At 39.7% G+C, this 16,437-nt stretch overlaps 1 protein-coding gene across 6 annotated transcripts in view; it reads left to right on the top strand.

Annotated features, from left to right (window-relative positions):
* Positions 1 to 15,943, top strand: part of Degs1 (delta 4-desaturase, sphingolipid 1) — a 64,640-nt gene extending 48,697 nt beyond the window's left edge. For 2 of the 6 annotated variants that reach the window (XM_020153236.2, XM_074048236.1), the window contains exons 5-7: positions 1,270 to 1,461; positions 5,181 to 5,370; positions 5,815 to 5,930. In XM_020153236.2, the coding sequence (XP_020008825.1) occupies positions 1,270 to 1,331 (62 nt within the window). In that variant the 3' untranslated portion in view covers positions 1,332 to 1,461; positions 5,181 to 5,370; positions 5,815 to 5,930. Of the gene's footprint in view, positions 1 to 1,269; positions 1,462 to 5,180; positions 5,371 to 5,814; positions 5,931 to 7,110; positions 7,370 to 10,081 lie in introns of those variants that run through there. The other 4 variants (XM_074048234.1, XM_020153242.2, XM_074048235.1 and 1 more) reach the window with 4 other exon arrangements.
* Positions 15,944 to 16,437: the final 494 nt, after the last annotated feature.

The following is a 16,437-nucleotide window of genomic DNA, read 5'->3' as shown; positions in this document are numbered from 1 at the left end:
GCTGCATATTTCTGCTTTCCTCTTTGAGATGTTAACAAGCTGCAAGGATCCTTGAATGGATAGAGGAAAAGACTTGTCTGGCAAAGTCCTAAAACTCATCTATGATCCCTGTGTTTTGGGTAGGCCTAGGTAATATCTCCACATTTTACAATAACAAACACCCATCTTGGGCACTCAGAACCATTATGTAGTGATTAGGGCTGCTAGACTTTCACTTGATAATATGCATTTCCCCCAACTCAGAGCTTAAAGATCCCAGGAAAGGATTGCCATTTTTGAGCTTATCTCCCATCCCTATACTTCTAGCAGGACTCTTTTCTCCTTTCCCTTTAAATTTCTCCCTACTTTTATCTTGTTATATTAAAATAAATTCTTGCTAAAACTTCCACCTCGTGAGACTCCTTGTTATGGGATACCTTTCATGTTTGTGGATCTCAAGGACCTGTGAGTTTGTGTGAAAACTGGGAAATTATGGGAGCCCCTCATCCATTCTTTGGTGACACCTAGAATTAAATTTTTGCCTCTTTCCTTAAATCTTTTACTCCCAAAGCTAGATAGTAGGAAGGATCTCTTTTTTCTTTTTTTTACTTCCACTCTATTTAAAAATCACTTATTTAAAATACATATATATTAACTGTCCAGAATCTGTTTAAAAGTAATCCAAGGGCTGGGGAGTAGGAATAAGTGAAACAAGACAGGTGAGTTGCTCATTGTTGAAGTTGGGCAATGAGGCATGAGGAGTCACTGTATTTGGCTGTATACAGTGGCATTGCCATACATGTTCTTTTTGACTTACCCTAATGGAAACTTTATATGGTTCCATCCAGCAGTGTTTTTCTGTGTACATTTGAAGTTTTCCATGACAGATAATTAAATCATGCATTTATCTTTGATGTATTAGTAAGTTACTGTTATGTTCATAACCCATCTCCCTCCTTTTCCTCAATCCCATGCCACCAGGCAAGAACAAGGCCCCTGACAGTCTCTTTGAGAACACAAATGGATCATACCGGTGCCACATAAGTTGTCAATTCAACATGGACTCAAATAACTTCATTTTAAATACTCAAATCTAAGCTAGAGAATAAACTAATGCTGGCAATAAATGATTTGGGAATCTATTACTTTAATGTTCAAATTTTAGTAAGCTGAGAATAGAGGAATCAATTTGAAAAAAATCAGACATGAAGCAGATACTCATAGTGTTGAATTAATTTGCTTTGATCCCTTTTCTAAATCAGGTTTTTTTTTTTTTTTTTTTATTTGAAGGACTGATTTCTTCCTATGCTGTGGAACTTATAAAACCCTCCACTGCAATGGAACACATTTAGTGTTCTACAATTTTGAGAGTTCAGCTAGCAGAAGCTCCTGGGTCTGAAAGGAAGACCCATCATCAGTTTACCAGACTCACAATCAGCCAGAGTGGGAGAACAGGTTTTGCTGTCTGTGCAACAGAAGAAGGTAATTAGAATTTTGGTTGTAATAAATATCTACAATCTCCTCTTTCAAGCTTTGTATTTTATAGAATGCTCGTGTGGGCCAGGCTCTCAGAAACAGTTTCTTTTTAATGCCTTGACCATGCTCGGGGCCCAGGGGCTCCTTAGCACAAGGGAAGCTTACAACAACTAAGCACCAGGGCGTTCCACCTCCAAAGCCAGCCAACTTCTCTGTAGAAACCTTGAGGCGCCCCATCTCATCAGAGCTCTCCAAAACCAACTGTGCTTTGTTGTCCTAGGATTAACTGATTCAGTTGTCACATTAAAAGGTTACTTCTATTTCATTATGTGTCAAATGCCATAGGTGTGAACATAGCAGGGGCCCTGTGCCTAAGAATCTCAATCCAGAGTTTAAGAAGATGACATAAATCAGGTGAAGTCAGCATAAAATGCTGGGTGAAGCTTCTCAGAGATATTGACGTGCAAATGGTCCCGTGGGTGGTAGGGCGGAGGCATTCTGGGAAGAGTGAACACCATGAGCCAAGACTCAGATGTGAAAGAACACCGTGTTTTAAAGGAATGGCAATAAATCTAGTCAAGCAAAGAGTTGTTGGGACAGGTGCTAAAGGTAGGTTGGTATCAGATCACAAAGTCCATGTCGGATCACACGGATGAGTTCAGGTCACCAAAATGTTCAGCAGAAAGAGACCTGATCAGTCTGTGCACCCCAGTGCTGGTGAGAACCAAGGAGACCAACTTCTGGGACATTTCCAAATGATAAGTGACTGAGGACCAATTCAAAAGTCTATTTTGGTGATGAGGATACAGGAGAAGAGCAGTTATGCAGACAGTGGCGGGGGGGTGGGGTGGGATCTCTGCGTCCACTTGGTGTTTTCATCTTGACACACACTGTCATCTTGAAAGTTTGAATGGCTATGACAGAACGTGGACTTTTTACTTTCACAACTAAGGTGAGTTCTCTGGAACAACCTTTGCTGTGTCCCTCCCTCATTGCCTCAGGGCAAAGGCTTACTTGGCAGTGGCCATAGGAGAAGAGTGCATGATGTCACACTGTAAGAAATATTCCAGTAGCCATGTTTACACAGATAACCTTGCAGGCTATTTTTAAAGCTCCTGTTGACACATGCAGTTCTCCCAGGATGAGAAGATGGTACTTGTGGTGAGCTGACTTCACCAACAACAGTCAGCCACTGCCTCATGTTTTCCCATCTCATTTTTCTCACCACTGATGAGCATGGTAACAGCACGAGCAGAGTGAGTACCTGATGTTCTGGGGACAAAAAGGAGGGGAGGCTGGCTAGCTTAGCCTCCTAAATTAAGTGTTGCTCTTTACTTTTAAATAAGCTAAATTTTCATCATTGGTATCACTGTCATTTCTGACATTGTAATTTTTGGGGTGTGTGTACATGTGCTAGAGATAGAACCCAAGATCTTGTGTTTGCTAGGCAAACACTGTATCACTGAGCTACATCCCAACCTATTTTCGACTTTTGAAGTATTTTTCAAAAAATAGAACTTTGTTTTCAAAATCAGGTGAAGAACCACAAGCTGTACATACAAAATTTAGTCAAGTTTTAAAACTTTTTGACTGAAGTGCACATGCTTGCAGAAGAAAATGCATGTGAGCCTCTGGCATGAAGAGACTTCAAGATGGTAGCACACTGGTACCATCAACACTCAGATCAGAAGGTGTGGCTGGCACCCCAGAAATCTCTCCACTCCCTGCTCCCTTCCAACCTCAGTACTACCAAAAGCAACAATCTACCTGCTAATAATTGCATCGATGATTACTTGTGCCTTTTTGAATGTTATATATAGATACTCCTTCACTTATGATGGGGTTACATCCCGATAAACCCATCAGAAATTGAAAATATAAGTAGAATGTATATTTACTACACTGAGTTACGGAACACGTTAGCTTAGTGACTAGAACACTGCAGAACTCTCCTTGTGGATGTGGTGATGGTGAGGCTGCTCCCAGCATCCTGAGGGAATTGTCACAATTGGTTTTCACAAGAGAAGATCAAAACTCAAAATTTGAAGTATGGTTTCTATGAATGTGTATCACTTTAACACTACTGGAAGCTTGAAAAATTGTAAGCTGGGGACCATTTCTATTAATAAGCAGATTATACAAGATGAGCTGGGGTCTAGCTTCCTCTATGCAGCATCACTGAGAAGCTCCTGTATTGTAGTGTATGGTTTGTCACAGCTGGGTTGTATTCTTGTGCCACCACATGGTGATTTTCTTTTTGTAGTTTTCAGAGGTCTGTTTATTTTTCTATATCAACTTTAGATTGAGCCTATCTTGCATCAAGAACAAAACAAGCAAAAATTAAAATAAAAACCTAAGTGTAGAGCCATTAAAATAGTTAAAATATTTTTTTGCTGATTATGTAAAAGAGAAGAAGAAATAATGACTTTTAGTATTTGCTCAGATATGCTTAGGAAGTTGTATCTCATCAGACATTAAATCTGCTGCCCCCTTAATCTTGTCCTCTCAGCCTACAGTAATGTGAATTTTTGGTATTTTTGGCATAGCAGCCCTGACAGATTAAGACACAGAGAAAAAGCAAATATTCCATTCAAAATAGAAACTCTTTTCCTAGAAGAGGTGAATTCAGATTTTTCAAGTATCTCTCTAGTGAAATATTGAATTAGATCTGAAATATGATAAAAGAGCCTGTTTCTTAACATTACTGCTAAATGGCTTACGCATGTTTTGTTTATGGCCAAAGAAATTCCTTTTCTACAAACAGTTTTTATCACAAAGCAGTATTCATTATAGAAATATTAGAAACAATGCATCAGTAGAAAATAAATAAAAATAATCCTTCATTACCAGAAATAACTATACTCTTACTATCTTGGTCTTCTACACTTTTAAATTTTTATTTTCTAATGTTAATTTTTTGCATAGGTAATAGAGATTCAAAATTCAAACAAGAAAAAACGGTCATCCTTAGCCAATTCAGTTTCCCTTCTCAAATGCAACCATTGTTATTATTCTCAGAAGAGAATTTCAGACCAGTTGATTTCCCAAATAAGGGAAAAATACTTTTTTTTTTTTTTTGCAGTACCGGGGTTTGAACTCAGGGCCTACACCTTGAGCCACTCCACCAGCCCTTTTTCATGAAGGGTTTTTTTGAGATGGGGGTCTCACAAACTATTTGCCAGGGCTGGCTTTGAACCGTGATCCTCCTGACCTCTGCCTCCTGAGTAGCTAAGATCACAGGTGTGAGCCACTGGCACCCAGCAGGAAGACTCTGAACCTCGATGTTACTCCTTATATTTAGAAAATCAAACACACTAAGAGTCAGTTTGATCATCTGATTTATATATATTATTTCCCAAAAGACAAATTAATAAGGAACTACTCCTTATTAATTAAGGTGATTTCCAGAAGTCAAATATTGGAAATGTAAAATTTGACTTTTTTTTTACATTTTATACACACGTGTGTGTGTGTTGTATAAAATGTCTAGTGTAGCTTTATTCATAAAGGCCAAACCCTGGAAATAGACCAAATGTCCAACTGGTGAAAGGATAAGAAAATTGTGGAACACTTACACAATGATATACTACTCAGCAAGAGAAAGGAACAAACCTTTGAAAAGTAAAACAACACAGGTAAATCTCAAGAACATTACACTGAGCAAAAGAAGCCAGACACAAATCAGTGTATGTCTTACTATTCCATTTATGTAAAATTCAAAACAGGCAAAACCGGAGTATGGTGATAGAAATCAGACCAGAGATAACCTGGAGTGAGGCTTGGGAAAGGACTGACTACAAGGAATACAGAAGTTTCTGGAGTGATGAAAATGTTCTACACCTTGACTGAAGTACTGGTGACATTGGTCAGATGGCACAGTTACAATTGAATGCAAATTAAATTTCAATTTGAAAAGTAAGCTTTGAGATAAGTAGCAAATATGGAGTTATGCCAATATGTCAACTTGCTAATACTTTAAAAAAAATTAAAATTCAGACTTTAGTTAAGAAATAATTTCAATTCAGGAGTGGATGAGTTTAATAATATATTGTAAGAACTTTTGTAAATGTACCCCTAGTACAACAATGATATGATAATAAATAAATAAATGTCATATTAAAGCAATAATAAACTAATGAAATGCAGAAAAAATAATTCAGCAGATAAAAATAATTTCAATACAAAGAAAAATATTAAGATGATTGAATCTTTGGGAAGACAATTATATTCCTAGTCTCTGTTCAATCAGAATCAAAAGGGCCAAAAATATTAACTGTAAAACTGTTTCTGATTGTAGTTCATAGACTGTTTTACTCAAAGACGTTCAGTAAACATTTTTCGTTTTCTTTTTGGATGCAGGTTCTTGCTTTGCTGACAAGGCCGGCCTCAAACTCATGATCCCACTGCCGAGGTCTTCTGAGTGCAGAGGTTGCAATTATGTTGTAGACTCAATAAAAATCTGGTAAGCAACAATACCTGAGCAGTTAAGGCAGACTGTTGTTTTTCTAAACATCGACAAACACTCAGTTCAGGTGAGATGACCCTTCCTTTTTTTCAGCTAAAATAGTCATGGACCCAAACAAGATAGCACAGCAGCTCAAACCCTTAACCTGTTATTTACTGCTGTTAAAAGGGAAAAGATGGTTAAGTAACAGGATATGTAGACCACAGAGCAATTAAACCCAGCACCTCACCTCGTACAACTGTGTTGGACTCTGACTTGGATTTTCATTCAATAATCCTAATGGGAATTGCTGAACCTGGGATAATAAATGGCTAATGATTTAAAGGAAGTTCAAATATAGTCAAGAAACAGGTTTTTGTGGCTAAGGTATGCTCTGGAATCAGCAAAATGTCTAAGTGAACAAAACTTACCACAACAGTATCCAATTCAGACATTTCTTAGGGCTGGATATTTCCCTGCCAGCCACAATAACTGATTTTACCTGATAGCAAACTTTTTTTTGGGGGGAGGGGGCAATAGTAGGATTTGAACTCAGGATTTTGCACTTACAAGGCAGGCACTCTACTACTTGAGCCATTCCTCTAACCCTTGATAGCAACCATTTTAACTTATTACAAACACAAGACCTGAACACCAAATTAATATAAAAACCTGGCGTTTTGTAAGGAGAAGTCAGTGATTTTCAAATCCTTTTCCTTCCTTGTAGAGAAGATAGTTTCACTTCTCTGAAATGTGTGAATAAGTCTCCCCAGCTTAGTGTAGGTACAGTCTGGCTCCAAGAAGATAAGAAACCATTTGTCATAAAGGGTGGGGTTGGTCAAATAATACTGGAATGAGACTAATGAGAAATTCTGAGACTGTGGAAACAGACATGAGTATTCGTTTTCTCTCTGAATAAGTAGTGGTTTCAGAATCTAGTGAGGAAAATCGTTTTCCAGTCATCACGACACATGCCAAATTAAAATTTCTCAAGAACACTTTCACAAAGGTCATTATCGTGCTTGTTTTCAGGACAAAGTGCAGGGTGCAGTTTCAGGGAGTAGAAATGGTATAGAAGACATGATCTCCAAAACAGAGTTTGATGATTCGTGAGTTCCTGTCTAATGGTATCATGACAAATCTCTTCGTAAACATTGAAGAATGAACGTTTCTTACCTTTACTGACATAGATGTTTCTTTTTTCCTGAAAGTTCTTCAAAGTGCTAAACTGAATCATGAAGTAATCATGAAGTCACCTGAAGATCAAATTCATAAACATACACATCTTAGTGGTGTCCAGTAACTGTGAATTATGACTTAGTTTCCTCTGAAAGATGTGCAAGCCCTCAAGGGGAAACTGAGGAGATGAGATGGGTTATATTCGTTTTCAGAACAGTATTCAAGCCAGATACATTCTGCTCATGAGAGTTAATCCGGCACCACCCGAGGATACCTACAGTCTATAAACAGGTAACTTTGGAGACTCTTTTTGCACTGTTTGACTCATCTTACTGATGATGTTTATGAAGAACAAAGACACTTCTGTCTTAGAGAATCATTCAAATAAAATGAACTCGGAATGGACAGTAGAATTCCAAAGGATTTAAAAATGTGTAACACACAATTAGATATTAGGAAGTTATAATGCCATGATGTAGTTTATATATTTATAAAATGTCACAACATTGGATTAGACAGGGTTTATCATTCTTTATAAGGTTAGGATATTGTATAAGTAAGCCAAGTGAAATAGCTCAATGTTAAATATGGCTTGGATTAGAATGTTAATGTGACAAGCTACAGATGACAAATTTATACTTAATAATAGCACACTTTCTGCAGCAATATCATGATATATTTTTCTAAAAACAAAATATCATGTGCTGTTGAACATTTCAAATGGAAGTTAGACAGCATTCTTGATTTCAGTTTCTGAAAGATATTAGTGCAAAGTCCATAAAGGCCAGATAGCTAGAAAATGAAAGCTGTGGCAAGGCAGGGGCATCAGAACTCGTTTTGTGTGTACGTAAGACAATATCCAAACACAATCATTAGGAGCAGCTTAGTTATGTACAAGGGCTTGTTAATGTTTGGTCACCAACAAGCCCCAAGAGAATGACGGGTTTGGCTCTCAGGTAGTATCGCTGATTATTTTATTTTATAAGATACTATAATTTTGGCTATATCACCTATTTCCAAAAGGAATGGAATGTAGTTTATATTTTTTTTCTATCATTGCAGGCTTGTCATTAGCCCTTTTTGATTTAGTTGTTTTTCAGATAGGGTCTCATACCTTTGCCTAGGGCTGGCCTTGGATTGTGAACCTCCTATCTATGGCCTCCTGTGTAGCTGGGATTATAGGCATGAGTCACCATGGTCAGCCATTAAGTTTTCTTATCTCTGTATCCTTCAAAGGTGATGGACAGTTGGTTGAACCTTATGCTTTACATACGAATTTTAGTATTGTTCCTTTTAATACCTTAATTGCTACTACCTCATCCCAACATTCTCTCTCTCTTTCTCTTACACACACACACACACACACACACACACACACACACACAGATCGCACAGTCATGTGTATGTGTGTTTGCATGGTAAATCTTCATGTTTAGCCCAGCTCCCCTACATGGACACCTTTCTACCTTGTGCTTTTGTGACTGCCTGGGTGTCCCACATTAGTTTTTTATATTGTTTTGTCATTGTTTATTCCCCTTTTTCCCACTAGCTATGAGCTCTATTTATGGCAGGGTCTGGGGATAAGAGCCCTCTGTCCCTGACTCTAAAACTCTGAGCTGGACTGAAAGAGGAAATGTAGCTTATATTACAATAAGTTCAGATAATTGAATCTTAATGTTAACCAACAAAATCCCTTTGGAACTCATAATGATGATATGTGTGACATCCAACCTAAGCTAAGCATATGAAGCTCTAACTATAAATAAAATTTAGCTATAAGGCTCATGGAAACCAAAGAGGGTAAAAGGGAAATCAGTACAAATACAAAAAGACATCTTTTGGAATCTACTGAATACAAGGAGAGCAATGCATACTTGAAGTTCCCATGAGAGTTCAAGTGTAGAGGACAAAGTAGGTCTTGTAATGAAAGGTGGCCTGGCATATGGCACAGACACCCATACACTGCAACTGAGCCAATGACTGCCCAGGAACCAAGCAAGGAAAGGCTCCTTCTGTACTTAGCATGGATGGATGCAGGTCTCAAATGACTCTTTTTCATCCACACAAATCTGCATAGTGAAATCAAAGCCATTGGCAAATGTGGATGGTGAAAGCTGTTGAGAAGGCATCAAATAATAGAAAACAGATTTTTTTTAAACAAATTTTTTTGCAATGCTGGGGATGGAACCCAGGGCCTCACACATGCCAGATAAGCACTCTACTGCTGAGCTATACCCATAGCCGATTTTGTATTTTTTTTTAGTCACAATTTTATTATTCTAATTTTGTATTTTGTAAGGAAAGTTTCAACGTATGGAAAGTCATTGTAATTTTTGTTTCTCATGTGTTTGTGTTTCTGACCTCTCCAATTTAGGTTGCATTTTAACAGGCAAGTAAGTATCACCTTAGCAAAACAATGAGGGTTTCCAGAATTCATAAGCAGAGCAAACTCATGATGAGGACAGTGGATGGGCCAACTTGCCCATCTAATCACTTGTATGTGATAATAAGATATAGTGCTGTTTATTAGAAGTGCAGTAAATAACTCTACTATTATAATTGCCAAAGAAGTTGCATAGTATTTTAGAACAGCTTCTAAATGTCTCATCAAAAGAAAATCAGCTTTATTATCACAGAAAATAAATGCTGGAAAAGGGTTGTTTTCCTGGGCAACAGTGGTTTTAAATATCCAGAGTGATAGATCAGAATTGAGAAAGTTCTATTTCCACTTTTTCATTTTGCCATTTCCTGTCTCAGGGCACAGAGTGAAGCTTCTGGTACCAAAGCAGAAAGGTCTGCACCCCTGTAATAATGTCCTTGTCTTATTCTTAGGTACTACAAAAGCCCAGAAGGAAGCCAGGCAGTAATTTTTTCCCTTCTTCCTTTCTTTCTTCCTTCCTTCCTTCCTTTTTGGTGGTACTGGGCTTTGAACTCAGGACCTTGTGCTTGCTAGGCAAGTGCTCTGCCAGTTGAGCACCAACCCTTTTTTATTTTATTTTCCAGATATGTCTGCCCAAAGCCAGCCTCCAGCTACAATCCTCCTACCTCCATCTCCTAAGCTGAGTGACAGCTGTGAAGCCACCAGGCCAAGCTTGCTTTTTGAGACAGGATCTCACTAACTTTTTTAGGGGGTGGGTACCTAGGCTGAACTCCAACCAGGATCCTCCTATTTCTGCCTGTTGAGTAATCAGATGAAAATTTTCTACTGTCACATATTGAACAATTAGGAAGCCAGGCCTGGCAGCCCACTTGGAAAGTGAAGGCAGGAAGGATCTCAAGTTCTACTCCAGCCTGGGGTACATAACAAGACCCTGTCTCAAATGTTTTTTAAAAAAAATCAGGAAAGAGACTCACTAATAAACTTGGGAAAACTGATTAGGACCAATAAAAGAGAGCATTGAATTTCACTTAAAATATTTTTAACCTTGAAAAGAAGGGATTGTGGAGGAAGTAATGCAATCAAAATCAAACATTGCTCCTAACTGTTGACACTAATGTTAATACAAAACTTCCAATCAGCAGAAACGTGCACATTACTCATTGTAATGTTTTCTCTTACAAGGGCTATGTTAAAGTGCTGGTGGGTACATTCATTTGTCACATAATGTCTAAAGAAAGCTTGTATAAATAGTCATGTATGGCTCCAAGTTAAAAGGGGGAAAATACAAAGCCCAGAAAGTCTGCGATGCTCTTGCTTCATGCTCAAGCTGAGTGGAGACATACAAGAAGCCTTCAATGACGTGATCATTCCACACAGCAGTAACAGGCTGTGAGCGCAGTCCTTGAGGCCAGTGAAAGACTGCAATGAAAGCAATGCTGACTGAGTTCTTTTTTTTGGTACATTACAGCTTTAACATGACTGTTAAAGTTTCTTTGAGAAGGTTTGGATTTTGGAAGTAAAACCTCGTTTCCAGACTCTAAACTTATTATATAATGATGTGGTGTATATATTATATAAAGTAATTTAACTTACAGAGCTTAAATCATTAGCCAAGCCCAATGTTTCTATTGGCCAAGCATGAGGTTAACACATTATTTGAGACTCTTACTCATTTCCGCACTGGATGTGGACATCCATGACTATAATCCCGGGCAGGAGGTGGACACAGGAGAATCACTGTTTGAGGCCAGTCAGAGCAAAGTTAACTTGAGGCCCTGTAGGAAAAGGAAACTAAAAGTAAAAGGGCTGAGGGTGTGGCTCAAGTAAGAATGCTTGCCTCACAAGCAGAAGGACCTGAGTTCAATCCCCAGCACTGCAAACAACAAGAACAAAAATAATTCTATTCATTCCTTCCCCTGATGTTAAATCTAATCTTGATGCAGACACCATTAACTAATGAAAACAGGTGGCCAAAGACTTCAGTAGTACAATGTCTCTCAAACTGTGACAGCAGTGCATTAAAACCCAAAATATGTATCATTGATATAAACACTTTAGTTGGAACCTCTTTATAAACAGACACCCTAGTTGGCCTAATCCATAAGACTTGTCCTGGGGTAGCTTCTGTAATCACAGCTGCCTCGGTCACTCACTGAAAATCTTCTCAATTTTGAGGACAGAAAGCTGTAAACTACTTAAAATTTCCCCCCAAAGAAGTAAGATCATTTGATCAAAGACCAGTATGGGTTTGGCTCCTAATTAAGAGGCCATGTATGTCCTGCTTACCGGGAAGCAAGGGCGTTTGTATGTGCCCTTCACCAGCTGGTCTGACACTGTCTGTTTTCCTTCACTGAGAATCACAGGATTGCTGGCCCATGTGCGGCATGTCCCTGAGGAAAGTGGAGGTAGGAAAACACAAATAGATTCATGGCCCTACATGTCCACATGTGAAAATTGAAGAGATCAAACTTTATATCCTGTTCACACTCCCCAAGAACAATCAGCGTGGTCTCAAGAGGAAATTTATGCGAGGCAGTCATGTAAACATCCATAATCAGAACTGGAAATGACTGGGTACATTTAAGGCTGCCAAAGAATATATTTTTGGACCTAAGTTTACATTGCCGAATAACAGACTCCCGAGGCCCTCCAGGATGGAAATCCCGACTTACTTCACCATGGCAAACCCAAATTTTTTGGCCTTGTCCTAAAGGCATATCCTGAGCACAATCAACAGTGCTTTAAAATTAGCCAGAGGAGGCAGTGTCTCAGTTAAACTTGAGTTTCCTTTTCTTCCTTGTGTACAAAAATTGGTGAAGTTAACCAACAAATTTATTTCAAAATACATGAAGAGAAAAGCAAAAACTACAAATATGAAAGTTAAAGTCAAAACTATTGGCTTTCCTGTTGTGACAGCAGGCTGTATTGCCATGTCTGAGAAAATGCATCTTTAGGCTTGGGAAATAGGGCACTTATCAGGTATCGAATGCAGGCAGTCATGAAACGGCTCCTCAAATACTGTGCAATCACAATTTGTGAAGAACAGCGATGTGACTAGGGAAGCTTGGGAGTCAAGCATCATCTGACAGGAAAACCTATTTCCAGGAATTCTAGGAAGAAAAAGCAAGGACTGGCCAGACACTACATCAGGGGCTTCACAGGATAGCTCATCCAACCTTTCCAATGTTAGAAATGTGTCCTGGCACATGGACTATGGCTATTTCTTCAGGTGGTTTTAAGCTCTCTAGTATTTATTGAATTAATTCTCCATGTACCAAGTCTTGGTCCTTGCTATTGATTAAGCCCCATTCCATCCAGGTTTTTCCAAAGGAGTGGACCACACCAAATACATATTTTGAATCAGTGTATATGGTCCCTTCTTTGTCCTTTAAGTGTTTTAAAGCCTGATTTGGTGCAAACAATTAGCAAGTCTGTGCCAACCAATTGTTAGGGAGTCGGTCTGATTCTATTATAGTCATGGCCTCCCCATCTACTATAGAATATTCATTATGCCTTTTTCCCTCGATTACCTGAGAGGATCCATCCACAAAGAAATGGAACCGGATCTGGAAAGGAGTTTCCCTGAGATCTGGCCTCACTTTTGTTTAATATTCAGTAATATCTAAACATTTATGTTTGTGAGCTCCTCCCTCCTGCCTTCCTGCTAAGAAAGTGGCTTGGATTTAGGACCTCATCAGTTAAAGTTAGGTCATCCTTTTCTAGCAAGATAGCCTCATACTTTAGTTTCCGGGAATCCGTCAGCCATCCACCCACCTTCTGGTTTAAGATTGTCCTAACTTGATGAGGGGGTGCTTATAATTAGGTTTCCCCCAAAGGTGATTTTTCTACTTTCGTTGGTTAGAAGGGCTGTAGCTGCTACTGCCTGAATGCACTCAGGCCAACCTCGGGTGACAGGATCCAAAAACTTAGATAAGAAGGCCACACATTGACGTTGACCCCCATGTTTTTGGGTTAGCACCCCGAGGGCAGCTCCCTTGTTTACATTCACAAAGAGGTGAAAGGGCTGTTCAAGAGAGGGCAAGGCTAGCACTGGAGCTGTGATAAGGGCTTGTTTTAGGTCATCTACTTGTTCCATCTTCTTGGGAGTCCAAAGGAGGGGGTCTGGTGCCTCTTGGGTCAATTTGAGATATAAAGATTTAGTTTTAAGGGCATATGAGTTTATCCACAAATGGCAGTATCCCACTAAGCCAAGGAACTTTCTCAATTCTTGTTTTGTTCCTGGGAGAGGGAGACCAGTGATTCTTTTTATTCTTTCTGGGCCAATCCTTTGTTGGTCCTTACTGCTCAAATGTCCCAGATATTTTACTTCAGTCTCAGCAAACTGTAACTTATTCTTTGAAATATGAAGTTTTCCAGCTTCCCAGGAAATTTATAAAGCTAATGGTGGCGTTGATCACTTCTTCCTGATTATCCCTGACAAAAGTAAGTCGTCCACATATTGGAGGAGGCACATGTGGGGATCTAATATGAACTTTTCTAAGATTTTTTCTAAAATCTGGCCAAAGAGGTGAAGGGAGTCAATAAATCCCTGGGGAAAGACAGTTAACCTATACTGTTGCTTGTGTCCTGAGTGGGGGGTCCTCCCATTCAAAGGCAAATATATCCCGACTATTCATATCTAATGGGCAGGCCCAAAATGCATCTTTTAAGTCTATTGCACTAAACCACTTATGATTATATAGAACTTTGCTGAGGAGAGTGTAGGGGTTCGGGAAGTTTAGCTTGGACTATTTGACTGATGGCTCTAAGGTCTTGAACTAGTCTGTCTTTTTGACTGGGAGGATTGAGGTATTGAAGGGAGATGTACAAGGTTCAAGGAGCCTATCAGTCCCTCAATAACTGTCTTCAAACCTATCCTCCCCTCCATAAGAATAGGGTATTGTTTTCTCCTAACAACCTCTCCAGTCTTCTTTAATTGAACGTTGATAGGTGCAACCTGGAGGGCATCCCAGTTCCTGTCTCTAGCCCAGACTATTAGCTTAATTTGTTTCTCAGCCTATGGAGTAAGCAGATTTAGGGATGCTTGTATTTTATCCCTTTTTACGTGTAAACCAATTCTCAATGTGCCATTAGATCTCTTCCAAACAGGTTGGGACCTGCCTCAGGGACTAGGAGAAATTGTACCTTAGTGGTCCTGTCTTGGAAATAAACATGTTTCTTGTAATATTTTAGCTGGAAAGCTAGCTCCCTTTACCCCAGAAATTAGCGTGCTCTCCTGGGAATAGATTAAGCCCCTGGGCAGAAGACAGAGGGAGGATCTGGAAGCACCTGAGTCAATCAGGAAGATGACAACTTCACGTTGTGGTCCCGCTTCTAAATTTATCAAGGGCTCTGAGTGGGATGCTTCAAGGTAAAAGAGCCCCTGGCCCCTATTCTTCATCAAAGATCATTAAGAGAATGGTTTCCCTATGCTCTCTTTCCCATTCTGGACATTCTCTCTTAAAGTGTCTAGTCTCCCCACATTTAAAGCAGTTATTTTCCCCTCTTCTTTGTTTCATCTTCTGACTTTCTGGTCTCTTATACCCTGTTGAGGGAGGTTGGGCCAGTTGAGGTCCAATAGGATGTTGGTTTGGCCTTCCCCTATGAACCTGCTGTCTGATAGGGTACTGATTTGGCCTTCCCCTATTAATCTGCTCGATAGTGGATAGCATAATCTTTGCTTTTTGTTTTTGTTTTTCTTCCTCTCTCCTTACATTTGCCTTTTGTACCTCTCCTAATAATTCCTCTATGGATCTATTTTTCCAGTTTTCTTGTTTTTATAATTTTCTTGCTATATCTGGCCAGCTGTTTGTAACAAAGTGAAATTTTAACATTCCCTGTCCTAAAGGGTCTTCTAAGTCTAGCCCAGCATGCTTTCTCATCTGATGCTTGAGGTGGCTCATGAACTCAGTCGGTCTCTCATCCTTCCCTTGTTGGATATTAAAGGCTTTAGAGAGGTTTTGTGACCTTGGTACTGATTCCCGGATTCCCCTTACTATTAAATTTCTCAAGTCCCTTATGTTTTCTTGGTGTCCTGGGATGTTGTTATCCCACTGGGGATCTTGGTTAACAAACTTAACATCAGTTGCAGGACATTTTGTCCTGGGTGATGTTCATGTTCCCAGAGAGCCATTGCTGCTCTATGGATCATGGTTCTTTCCTCCCCCAAGAAGAGAATTCCCAAAATAGACATTAACTCAGCCCAAGTATTTATCTGTGGTCCCCAAAATTGATCAACCTGTTCTGAGATTCCAAAGGGATCCTCAAGAAGGGGTCACAACTCCTTTTTAAAGTTTTGGACCTCAGAGCTGATAAGAAGGGCATGTATGAACCCAATTGCACCCCCTCTAAGGGGGACCTCCCTGAAAGGAAAGAGGCAGTATGGTCTTTCCCCACGGGACTGAGGAAAAGGTAGATTCTCAATGTCCCAATGACATTGCTCTAACTCCTTTTGGAGTTGTGGTAGGGGCAGGTTTTGGGTAAGGAGTGGGGGCAGCAGGGAGTTGAAGGGGGTTGGAGGTAGAAGGACTAGGAGAAGGAGGTGGGGAAGCAGAAGCCTGAGGGGCTGGGAGTTGAAGGGGGGTGGAGGTGGAAGGGTTAGGAGGGGGAGATGAGGAGGCAGAAGTCTGGGGTGGCAGTGCAGGGGCCAGCTCTGGTGCCTGAGCTTGAGGAAGTGGGGTTGGAGGGGGAAAGGAAGAGAGTAAATCCCAGTTAGAAGAGGTTTGGGGTTTTTTTTCTTTTTGTCTTTTTACCTTTTCCTTTTTTTAAATGTGGAAACAGGACTGCAGGAGAGTGTCTCCAACAGAGGGCATATTCCATCTCCTCTTGAGTGACTGGGCTCTTGTCATTTACATGATCATCAGACTCAATTTTGGCCAAAAACCCAAAGGCTTTAAGATCAGTTCTTGGGTCCAGATAAAACAATAGTATTTAACCATTCTTTCTTTTTCCCCTTAGTACGGGGGCTATCATCCCAATA

Source organism: Castor canadensis, chromosome 11, assembly GCF_047511655.1.
Source record: "Castor canadensis chromosome 11, mCasCan1.hap1v2, whole genome shotgun sequence".
Classification (NCBI taxonomy): Eukaryota; Metazoa; Chordata; class Mammalia; order Rodentia; family Castoridae; genus Castor; species Castor canadensis.
The sequence above is the reverse complement of the archived record's forward strand: the minus strand, read 5'-3'. Positions and strand labels throughout refer to the sequence as shown.